At 36.4% G+C, this 12,662-nt stretch overlaps 1 protein-coding gene across 1 annotated transcript in view; it reads left to right on the top strand.

Annotated features, from left to right (window-relative positions):
• Positions 1-1,818: 1,818 nt before the first annotated feature.
• The window catches only part of SPATA18 (spermatogenesis associated 18), a gene marked incomplete in the record, with an annotated part of 12,784 nt that continues 1,940 nt past the window's right edge, over positions 1,819-12,662 (top strand). The window contains 10 exon segments of the mRNA XM_072407132.1: positions 1,819-2,021; positions 5,877-5,982; positions 6,203-6,318; positions 6,625-6,743; positions 7,405-7,500; positions 7,592-7,720; positions 8,477-8,711; positions 9,419-9,577; positions 10,457-10,632; positions 11,722-11,845. Of these exon segments, the coding sequence (XP_072263233.1) occupies positions 1,935-2,021; positions 5,877-5,982; positions 6,203-6,318; positions 6,625-6,743; positions 7,405-7,500; positions 7,592-7,720; positions 8,477-8,711; positions 9,419-9,577; positions 10,457-10,632; positions 11,722-11,845 (1,347 nt within the window).

The raw sequence follows: 12,662 nt of genomic DNA, 5'->3' as shown, positions 1-12,662 counted from the left end.
TGACAGGTCCTCTGGAACTGAATTCCCAGGTCTGCTCACCTGACCCCAGCAGTAGTTGTCTTGCACTCCTTGTGTTTTTTAAGTTTATGTTAAACATTTGTTCCGTTATTTTGAGTAACAGAAGGAAACAGAACTGCCAATTTAGCTGGAAATACCTGAAACTCCAAGGTGAGATGGAACAGAGCCCAGAGCTCTAGAGGAGAAATCTCTGGTGATAAAGGTAACTGCGAATAACCAATATATCACTTGGCTGGTCTTACCATTGTTTTTAGGTCCTTTGCTGGTACTGTCAACAAAATTGTGCAGCAGACCTTCTAAGAGGACCAGACCTCCATACTAAAGCTGGGCAAAACTGAGACCGGAACCTAAATTACCTACACAAATTAGATGATTGTTGCCTGAGACAAACCATCATGCTCATCTCAGGAAAACTTCTGATGTGTACAGCAGTGCCTTGGTGTGATGGACTGATGAACAGGCACAAGGAAATGACCACTGTGCATTGCTATGGAGGAGAGGACAGTGGGATCCTGCTGCTTGTCCTTTCCATAGAACAGAACAAACCTGTGTGTACAGCTCTTATTCATTCATCTGATACTAGAAACAATCGCAAAAGATTGTTTCCATTGACAATCATCTGACATTTATCTGACTTCTGTACGGAGCTATAGTATTGTCACCAAAATTTCTGGAGTTGTTAGAGGGTGGCAGGGGGCTGTAGGATTATGCAACAAATGAAACAATGTTAAAACAATCTTATAGCTGAATTATTTAATCAGGAAAACACATTTTTTATGGAAAAACTGCAAGCTTTTGAATGTTTTTCCCTGGAATATGTTTGCATGTCCAACACCCATCTTTTGCCCCACAGCAATAACGGACAACTCACTATGTCTGGTTGTTTTGCAAAGGGAATAAAAAGTTGGCAGGTGACTATAAAATGTTTTTTCTAAATATAATTGTTTTTTTTCCTCAGAAAAAAAACACCCTTAGGCTGGGTCCACACAGACACATGTAAACGTTCCTACTGCGTTTATTTGCACTTTTCATAGCGTTTTAAAACTTGCTGGAAAACGTCTATGGTGCGTTTTTCCGCGTTTACGTTTCAAGTGCTTATAAACACAGGAAAACCCTGGAAAACGCATTAACCCCGTGTTTTCATTTATTAAACGTTGCAAGCAGCGTTATAGATAACACTTATAAACGTGCCTCAAGGAAACGTCCTGGTATAGATCAGCTCATTGGGATGCATGGGAATTTCAAACATGGGCTTCAGGTAGACTAAGCCTTAACATTTTAAAATGTTTCCATTGGGGTCACAATCTCACAAGCCAAAATTAGGGGCTTGCAATTAATTTGTAAAATCAGTAAATTTGTGATGTGATAATAAGCCTTACAAAAATGTATTCACTCAACTTTGTAAAAATTGAATGGCCATCCTGAAACCTCCATATTATATAATGTAAACTTTTTAATGCTAATTATTTTCCTATCTGATCTGGATTTGTAATACAATCTGATGGAAATCCTCGCTCCATGTTCAGGCTGTGTTGCACAGCAGAGATTTCATTCCCTATAAATCCTGAACAACCAGTAAGTCCATGTAAAGCTTTAGAACCAGTCTGTCCTGTGCACCATCTCCAGCCTGGTGCCATCACTATAGTCACACTTAGTAAGGGGTGGGGATGGCAGCCATGGAGGCAGCCATGGAGGAGGGGGTGAGCCTGATAATGGGCAGAGGGGAGGGTGCAGGCCAGCCGTTGCTACAACTAAAAGCAGAAAAAAAGGCAAAGACTCCGGCGTCCCTAACACCCGATCAAAGCAACAGTGCCAAAGCTGATTGAAGACCTCGCCCAGCCTATATAAGAGGCCAGCTTCTGTACTGTACTATTATCACCAAGGGAGCATCCTCTGTGTGCAGCACCCAGGAAGCCATGGCAGACACCCTGAGGAGGCTGACCAATAGTGAGACATGCAAGCTGCTACAGGACAAGCTGGAGGACTGGTACAAGGACTATCATGTGAGTGTACAGATAGGACAAGAGCCTGTCCATTCTTCTATTGCATGAGCAATGCTGATCTGTATCTTTATATATATATATATATATTAGTTCTACTAATTTTTGCAGATGATCAATGCACATTTTTGCTCCAACGTTCACAGTAGTATAAAATGATATTTTAATTACAGCAAGCATCATGTAATATTTGCAGATGATCAGTGCAGAAATTTGCACAGTAATTTTAATGTTTTAATGAAGCTCAATTATTATCACCATAATGAGAGCACACACTGTAGGTGACTTGACTTTCTGCATTACACAGTGCAGTGATCAGTGAATATATGTGTGGATACACGGTGTGTGGATACACGGTGTGTGTGCATGGAATGTGTTCTCGTGCTTCAGTTTGTATTGCAGTGATAGGGATTGTGAAAGGAAGCGGTAACCAGGGACGCTCGTTGCCATGGAGACGGAAAACCTTTTCAGGCCAGATCTGAGTTCCCCAGCCAGCAACTAATGTTGCAACTTCACTACAATCACTACACTTATGTCTGTTTACTGCTCTGTACAGGAAATAGATGAAGGGATTGTATCCATTCACCGTGTACTCAACACACAAATATGACAATACACTGACATAGGCTGCACTCTGCAGTGTGATCATAGGGGCATATACCTCATTTTGTAGTGTAGTAATATAGGAATACATTTATGGCTGAACAATGTATTATATAATCTAAGGAAATATTATAACCTGACTGCAGGTTTATTGCTGTCAGGTGTTTGATCTCATTGTTATTACTATAAAATATTAACCTATATAATTCACGATCCTTTTATGTTCTCATCACTTTCATCATTTTTTTTTTTAGTTTTATTTTAAACATTAATATCTTTATTTTTCAATATGTCAAATTCTGAACTCTTTCTTTCCTTCTTTATCTGCTTTTTCCTTCTTTCTTTCTTTTCCTTTCTTTTCTTTTCCTTATTTCTCTTTCTTTCCTCTTCTTTCAATATGTCAAATTCTTAACTTTTTCTTTCACTTAATTTCTTTCTTTCTCTCTCCCTCTCTTTCTTTCTTTCTTTCTTTCTTTCTTTCTTTCTTTCTTTCTTTCTTTCTTTCTCTCTCTCTCTCAAATTCTAAACTCTTTCTCCCTTTCTTTCATTCGTTCTCCCTTCCTTTCCTTCTTTCTCTCTGTCTTTTTCAGGTATGTGTTCACTTTGAGTGATGGCTTACCATTGTTTATTTTTCTAGCTTATAAATACAAAGGAACATCAGATTCAAATATTTACAAAACATTTACCAAGCTAAACATCTTTCATCTGTTGTTGGTGTTCTTCAGCTCTACCCTGGGAGTGCAAAAAAAGAAACATTTTTACCATAGTCTTAATCTAGTTATATATATATACATACACACATATATATATATATATATATATATATAAATGTATATAAATATTATAGAAAATATATATATAGACAATCCTGGAGAGCAGATTTATGTGGCAAAGTTATATTTAAAGCATTTTGGATCAGAAAGCTAATTAAGAAAGAATATAGGTTCAACTTCCAACCCTAATATGTAAAAAGTACTTTAGATCCCCCAAACACAGATGCCTCTTTTTTTAGGAACTGTCAGATTTTCTAAAGGTCTAAATATCGTATGTCCTTATATGAATGCACATAGATGGATTTATGCAGTACGGATAAATAGTGTGCAATATTACTGTTTAAATTTACTGTTTTATTACGTGTCTTCAAAACATTAATCAAAAAATACAAATCATTAAACAAGAGGCAGGGCGCCATGCCTAAAATGTGGAAGTAGATGATACGTCACAAACACACCTAGTTGATTAGACAAAACAAATATATTGATCACATATTGGTAATGTTTCAGAGTACTAAATGGACTCATACGTCAGATAACAATGATATGGTGAAAAAGCATAGGTGTCACTTATTACTGAAAAAGGAGTCAATTTGGTGGCTCCAAAAATGTTGCCTTTCTGTGATCATTAGAATTGCTTCAGACAAGCAACCAGGTTTGCTAATGACATACCATGTATCCTAAATGGTGCCATACTGCCACTTTTTTCTGAAGATCCTGAGGTTATACACCTGAGGTCTTTCCATCTTTTTCCAATCTCGTTTTTTTTGCTAAGGAAATCTCTCAGATGTTGATACCAGAGTGAGACATTTGGGAATGTCTCTTCAAACGCTCTCCACTCACCATCCCAACCTCTTAGATTGTAAGCTTTTATGGACAGGGTCCTCTCCTCCTCCTCCGTCATTGTTTGTATCTATCAGTATATATGTATATATAAGAGAATAATTATCTCTGGTAACCTGGGCAAAACTGCAGACATGGCAAGTCTTTTTGGTTTGTCCCAGGGTCTTGTCACATAGCCTATGATTCTCTTTTTTTAAAAATAAATATTTGTGGAAAATGGAATCAATAACTAACTTATTTGTTAGCAATCTGTAGTTCATTTATTGGGTTTTAACAGTACTTAAGCATTATTTGCTGGTCACGATCACCGTGTAATTCAGTTCTATGGCCTTAGATACAAATTACTAGGGTTAGTTACAGATCACTATCCTATTCTATTGTCTTCAGTGATTCTAGCGATTAAATCACTAGCTACAAATTGCTGTAAGCCGTTGGCATTAGTGATTCGGAGTAGCAATTAATCACTACAAAATTGCTTGCACACATTTCCCTTACAACTTATATAGCATAAACAAAGATAGATATGGGCTTTACTACTTTGTGTTGATGGATCTGTCAAGCAAATCAAAATGGTTGCCATGGGATGCATTGTCAGGCAACATTAGCAAAATACCACAGATTAGGAGTGAATGTAAACACAGATAAGAGAACTATTTGATATTCTAATAGGTAATATTACAGCTCCACTATGGTTTTAAATAGAATAGCATTATAACAGCAAAAGGGGTTCTTTCTGCACCAGTAGACATAACTAACAGCCATATTTAAACTTTTCATTAACTTTTTGTGGTGCTATTTGCCATACCAGTAGGTGAAGGCCCTAGCATGCCCTTTCTTGTAGTGAATGCAAACTGGAAGGGTCTGTTTTTATTACAATCCCTAAAGTCAAAAAACATGATAGGGCTTTTTAGAAATCCATTCCAGGTTTGCTGGATCACCCAGCTTCACTGGTGAAAGTGTTTCCTCTCCAGCCTTGGAGAGCTTAAATAAATCAGGCCGTCTGTGCTGACTTTGGAGAAAAGGCATTGTACGTTCTGCATGAAAAGGAAATTAAATTTCTGGATGTTGATTGATTACAGAATCCACGGAAGAATCCAGGCAGCCATAGTTAGTTAAAGTATGTGGACATGCTAGAGGTTGAGCTGAGCACATGCTGCAGTGGTCAATGGGAGGCTGTGGTCATGTCACATAGAGCCAGTAGAGATTACTGCTGTAGGCTTTGACAAATCAAAGTAAAAATCAAAGTAAGTAAAAAATATTTTCAATTGCTCCGTAAACAAAAAACAAGCACTTACCTCTTCTAGTGTGAGGGAAAACCCACTGCAAGGGTATGTTTAAAATGTTACCAGAGGTCAGCTTTAAGCCTGCTGTAAAATTTGCTGAAAAAAGCTCTCCAAGTTGGTGAAACAATATTATATCTATATATATATATATATATATATATATATATATTTTTTTTTTTTCAATGCACAAACTGAAATACATATTAATATGGGAAATGGCTTGTTTTTAAAAATCTGATTAGCTGTTCTGTTTGATGTATAATAGTAAAGATGTTAAATGTAACTTATTTATGCAATAAGGTATACAGTACAAATTCTACAAAGTATAATTTGAGTTTTGTATCTTGGCTTTACAGATAAATTCATGTGACCAAAATCTGAACATTTGCTGTGAGCTTATTGAGTTAAACTCGAAAATTCAGGGTCAGCTCTTTACAATTCTCAACGTAACAGCCCGGGAAGGTAAGAAGCTTTTGGTTTTAATATGCCCTTTTATCTTATTAAACTATTATATGATGCAAATAGCAATAAAAAAAACTGTTGCTTATTTTACATTTTCAGGTTAGTTGACCTATTTAGTTTTGCCTTACTTAAAAGTACCACAGCTCCAGAAAACACAGCTGATAGTAAAAGAATCAGGTGTTTTATTTGTATATAAGGCATGTCATCTCTTCATTCCTAGGTGGTCAGTATGCAGGAGTGGAAACTCTGAAGAGTCGCTTCTTGCCATGGCTGGGTACTTGCTTCTCAGGCACCACTCCAGGGCTGTGCTCTGACAGCAGCTTCTCTCTTCTGCAGGTATGTAGCAATAATAGTTATATAGGTATTTCTCAATAATGGGTATCATCGGTTAAGTGTATATGAAAGCACATAACACACACACACACACACATATATATATATATATACCGGTATATATATATATATACATATATACATTTATATATATTATGTTCTATAAAAATTGGCTTGCAACAGAGGTTTCAAGTGATAGTTGATGTATGGTTAAAATATTTTTATTTTGATCATTAGCTGTGCTGGATAGATACCTAAAGAAGAACTTTGGTTATGTTACACAAATAACTTAATATTTGTACCTGTCAGGAATCACTAGAAAGAGACAAGAGACTAAGGGAACTGTCATCTTCGCAGGAGAAGGACCTGCATAGGTTGGAGACCCAGCTGGCTACTACACGAGCAGAACTGAACTCTGTGAGACAGGAGTAAGTGAACTGTTCATACATATCTTAACTTAGACCTCACCACCCACCTCAAATTCAGATAAGTTTAAAATGTAGGTGCAATGTTTTTGTTCCATACAGTACTTCCAACAAAATACCTGTGAAGCAAAAGGATAAAAAAAGACACTACTGGTTCAAAGCGTACATATAAACATTTAGCATCAACTACATTATGTATATATTCTTTTGCAGAGCATAGCAATACTTAACATGAGTCAGATTTATTATTATCACACACAGCACTTTCCCCTGACCACTTTTGAATGATATATATTGAATGAAAATCTATTTTTGGTTAAAGCCAGGTATAATTCTATTGCAGACCTGGGTAATTGTGACAGTTTCCTCATGATTCCAGGAGCAAGGTTTACAAAAAATGTTGCCTAAACATTGCTGACAGATTTTTAAAATATAAATAATAATGGCAGAAATAATAACCTGAAAATGTATTTTCTTTGAGCCGCTCTTGCCTGGTAGAATTTCAAAGGGCATAGGGCAAGGTCACCTCCAGTATTGTGTTAATTATGAATTCAATGGATTTGGATATTAAGCAACCACTGATTGTTGGGATCAGTTTTTCAAAAATGCAAAGCCAAAGCAATTAACAAAAACATTTATGCCTGTTTTTTTACTTTTTTTTCAGTTTGCTTGAAGCCCAGCTTGAACTTGAACAGACAAAAACAAAGTCAGCAACCACTCTCCTAGCCACAGAGGAGGAGATACTGCAGCTGAAATCAGAGTATGAGCAACTACACTGAAATAGACAACTAATTATATATGTATATCTTTTACATGATTGCAATAAACTTTGATTTTTTTGATACTTACAGTTTGAGGACAGCTCAAGAGAAACTAGATCTGAGAAAACTGGACACAATAGAGGACTATGAACGCCAAATCCGCCTGCTAAAGGATGAAATCTCTATTTTATCAGCAGAAAAAAGTGTGCTTCATGGAAGGTACTGTTTCAATGGGAATCTAAGTTAGATTGTCAGTATTCATATTAGTTTTTTTCCGGTTAGGTAAAAAACACAGAAAGAAATATCAGTGCCAGTACCAGTTTTCTTTATTCACCAAATAAATTAGAACACTGATTACAAGATAGTTATGTACATCCAACTTCAGTACCAGACTTTTTCACTGCATGGACATAGATTCCCAGAGTTTTTACTGGCTAACAGTCAAGAGTTGTTTTTCTGGTTGAATCTCAAACATTAACAAAATCTCGTTTTGCTTATTGGGTATAGTTAGCTTTATCTTAATGTTCAATGTCAGAGGTGGGTGTATGGCTCTTTCACTCAGCTCTGCTCAGGTAGAATATGAATAATGCTTGATCTACCTGGCATGTCCACTGACTGCCTAACAGAGCAGCGGGCTGGACAAAAGGGGAAATGGGCAGGAGTGAGTTTCCTCAGGTTCATCAATGCTAAGACTTGTAAAGCACAGGGTAGTACTTCCTGTATGATTGATCTTCTGTGGGAGCATAGATAGTCAGTAATGATCTAAGCAACAGGCTTACATTAATAAGAGCATAGCAGGACCTTAGTTAATGTGGAAAAAAGAGTTTCTCATTCATAATGTTAATTTAACAAACTTTCTAAGCTCATTACTAGATAGTTTTTTTTTTTTTAAAAGGGTGCTTTAGGTTTGTACCCCTATTGGTAGTTTAAAGGTCTGAAAAGATTTCATACAATGTTTCCTTTTTCATCCTTTAGACTTTCCAGGAGTCGTTCTCCAAGCCCAATACGGCATTCTAGCAGGTCAGCCAGTCCATTCACCAGGATTGAATCACCTACAGCGGCTCAGCTTACTAACTCTTCTCGTCACAGCCGCCTTATTTCCAGATTCAATGACATCTATGCCAATGACCGTCTAGATGCACAGACTCTATTGCGACGTTACATAGATGATCTTGAGATGGTGCAGAGAATCATTTTCATTGCCACTGTGGTATAGAATCATTTTTTTTCTATTATGTTTTCTGTAAACCAGTGTAAAATGTTAATAGCAGTAGCAGACCCTGCATGCATATTGGTGGAAAAAAGCTAAAAGCCTCCCTTGTGGCAACTCTTTTAGTATTGAATCCTATATGTGACTGAACTGTAATGCTCGTGGCTATAGAATGCCCTGATTGGCCCCCTATGTCCAACACATATGGGTGTATTTATAACCAGTGAATCTGACATTCACTGAAACATTCCCTGGTGGAGAATCAATTACTGCCAATGAAAATATTGGACCTAGAGGATACTTCACCAGGGAATGTTTCAGTGCATGTCAGATTCACTGATTTCTGATTTATAAATAAACCCTATAGAGGCAGATATTGCTGGTGTGTACAGGCTTCTAATAATCATCTAATATCAAAGCTTCCTGAGATATTCAGGGACCAGTGGGGTCATTGGTAGTCCTTTACTAGTGTTTAACCTAATGGGCAACATTGAGGAAGGAGCAGACTAATTCTTGAAGTTTTCTTTCATTATAATATTATAACCTCCAATAACAATCAATGTGTTCTTTTCTTGTCATTACACTATGCCGGTTTTATTTAATGTCTCCTGGTAATTTCTTGCCCTAAAATCTGTCCTTTTATATATTGTTTTATTTACAAAACAAACATTGTGATAGACACTTAAATTCTCTTTTGTTCTGTGCAGGAATCCTTCCATGCAGCCAAGATGGCATATAGGCAATTCAAGCTTCGTGTAAGAAAGTCCCTGTCTCCATCTCACATGGGACCCGAATCCTTGGAAGATGCTGTAACTGACTATATTGTCCGAAACCTGGATCTCTATGATGTCCAGTCCAGTGTTAATGTAAGATTTAACCTTGTAAATCTAAAAAGCCTTAAAAGTACATATTTTCTGATTACAAACTTTTGGAATGCAGCTTAATCCTGCTAACAGTTGAGCCTGTTTACATCAGTACTAGTCAGTAACACTAGTACATGGCAGTAACACACATGTGCATAGAACATTAACGTGCAGTGAATAAGGCAGCATTTTAAATATTCTGCCATTATATTATACCACAAAACACATAAAACTCAACATGCAGTGTTTTTTTAGGCAGTGCTCTACAATGCAAAGATAACCCACATTTGTTTGTGTGGTTTAATAAAAGTGCAATGCAGGGTGCTGTCTAGGTATGTTGGGGTCCCACCTAAAGTAAATGACACTCCAAAAACAGGCAGCACCCTTTTAATATAAATGGCACTGCATTGTGTAAATTAGATATTTTACTGCATATTACCAAAAAGCACTGGTGTAAATTTCCCCTTACTGATTTGTTCCTTATTTGTCTTTATGTTGCAAGTACAATAAATGTTACAGCATCCAGATCTATCTATTCATTGTTTCTGAATATATCCTGTACATATTTATCTGTAGCTATATTGTATCTTTATATATAAAGAGCAGTCATTGTACTTTATTGCATTTTCTCCCACTTGAAGTCCAGGGGTTAGATCTGACCTACTTTCTATAAGGCTAATGGAACATATCTCTCAGCTTCCACTTTCCTTTCAGTGCAGACCTGTGTATTTATTTAGGGTTCAGTGCTATCCTATATACATTGTGCACAGATTTTTTCCCCCAGAATTATAAACTTGGCAATGTACAAATGTGACCACTTGTGTGATAATACTGATGAGAAGCCTGTGATGTGACTGTATTTTATTGACTTTGTTTCTTTAGGATGTGATCAGTGCAATGAATGTCAATCCTAAAATCTCCTTCCCACCAGAAGTAGACTTTATTCTGATCAGTAGCTTCATCCGGGAAGTGTGTCGTGTGGCATTTGCTATGCAAACACTTGAAGTGCCATTGGACATTGCTTTTGCAGTTGATGGGGAACTCTTTAGTGAAAACAAGTAAGTTATACATTGTTTATACTATTAACTAGTATATAATATGGAACCTGATCACAAGATCTCAACTAACAGCAGGTTCTGTATAACAGGATATAGATAACAAGATAATAGGCCTGATTTATTAAAGCTCACCAAGACTGGAGAGGATACACTTTCATCAGTGAAGCTGGGTTACCCAGCAAACCTGGAATGGATCTGGTCCAGGACCAAAACATTTGCTAACAAATAGTAAATTACTTTTTAGGAAATCCTGGATCAACCACCTTCACTGAAGAAAGTGTATCTTCTCCAGTCTTGGAGAGATTTAATAAATCAGGCTCATTGTGTTTTAAAATACACTTTTCTTTTCAGTGTTGTGTGTTGAAGACTAGCCTCATTAGTTAATTGAATTTTTATAACACAATATTTTGTAGACTGTGGTAATAGGTGATAATATAGCAGGTAGAATAACCCACACAGCTGCACAAGGGTGGGATCTGTTATTGAATCTCCCCAGCACCTTCAATACTACTTCCAGGTTGAAGGCATAATGCAACACTGGGAATCCACATGGAAACGGAAAGATTCCTGGTACAGAATCAGCAACAATGACTACTTAAAACTCATAAGAGTACTGATGGACTTCAATATTTATCCAGTAAAAACAGAATCAGTGCGGGCACTGCCATGAGATGTGTTCCGTGATATATGTTACTACCCCATTGCTTTTAAAAAATGCTTTTGTTTGGTAATCACTGCAATTATTTCTATAGTGCTACTAAGGAGAGTTAAATAAATAACCGTTTAACAAAATTTAAAACCTGTTAAAAGCTAGAGGTCTGGATGGTTTTGGACTCATACCTATCCAAACTCAACCTCCCATTGCTGCCTCAATAAAACCACCTTTAGGTTCTGTTTAAATAGCAATTAATCTGACATTCCTCAAACATAGAATACCAGAAAAAGAGATTATGCTCATCAATAAACATATATTTTTAGATAATTTGAATACTGGCTGTTTTAACATTTGAGATTTGAGTTGTTATTTGTGCTGCATCATATTTCCAGAACTATTATTTAAAATTAGAAATGCATTTTTTTGCTGCAAAGATATCGTCATACCTATGATTCTGAATTCACCGCTCCTCTAGTGTTTTATCATGTATGGCCAGCCCTAATGGAAAATGATGTTACTGTGGTCAAGGGAGAAGCAGTGACCAAAAGAGGAGCCCTGGTAAGATCAATAGAACATTTTAATGGTGTAAATCAAATGTGTTAACTTGTGTCTATTCTTAATTTTGCAAAATAGTATTTAAAGGTATTTCACTATTAAAAGGCTATTCATGAAAGCTTAAACAATGCAGTACCCCCAATCTTTTACAAATTTTTGGCTCCTTAAATTAGAAATCACAAGGAAGCATGCTATCAGCTTTATTTGGTATCTAGTACATAATGCTGCTTCGGCTACAGAAAGCGCCATGTTTTCTCCTAGCTATGCTGAATGATGCATCTTTCATGTGTACAGGTCAAATCCACCTCTCTATGAAATCATGGCAATAGTAATCACCTAAATTACCAGTGACTGTAAATAAAAATGCCTGATGAATACCTTTTTCTCCTTTAGTTTATCTTTGTGATCTCTCTTTTGTACGCATGTTCAGTACTAGACTGGTAACACTGTGCAAGATGTAAAACCCAACTGGCTGACAGTGCTTCCCCTCCTTCTCCCAAATTCATGTAATTTTGACAACAATTGATGTATGCAAATTGGTAGCTAACCATTTTTAAAAATAAGTTAATGATATGATTTTTTACATACATACCTGGTTTAAAGTTTTTTTTTAAAGTTCACATTAAGCAACCCATTTTTACACTCAAACTAAAATGCCAAATATAGATGTATTGATGTTGATTTTGATGTTGATATTGTTGATTTACTAAAGGAGTTAAGGCTGTTCACTCACCAAGATGAATTATCATCTTGCAACTTAGCTGAGTGAATGTGATGATAGTTCACTTTGCAAAGAATATCCAAGTATGTTAAAAAAAAA

This window comes from Pyxicephalus adspersus, chromosome 3, assembly GCF_032062135.1.
Source record: "Pyxicephalus adspersus chromosome 3, UCB_Pads_2.0, whole genome shotgun sequence".
Taxonomy (NCBI): domain Eukaryota; kingdom Metazoa; phylum Chordata; class Amphibia; order Anura; family Pyxicephalidae; genus Pyxicephalus; species Pyxicephalus adspersus.
Note: the sequence above shows the minus strand (reverse complement) of the source record. Positions and strands in the feature narration are given on the sequence as shown.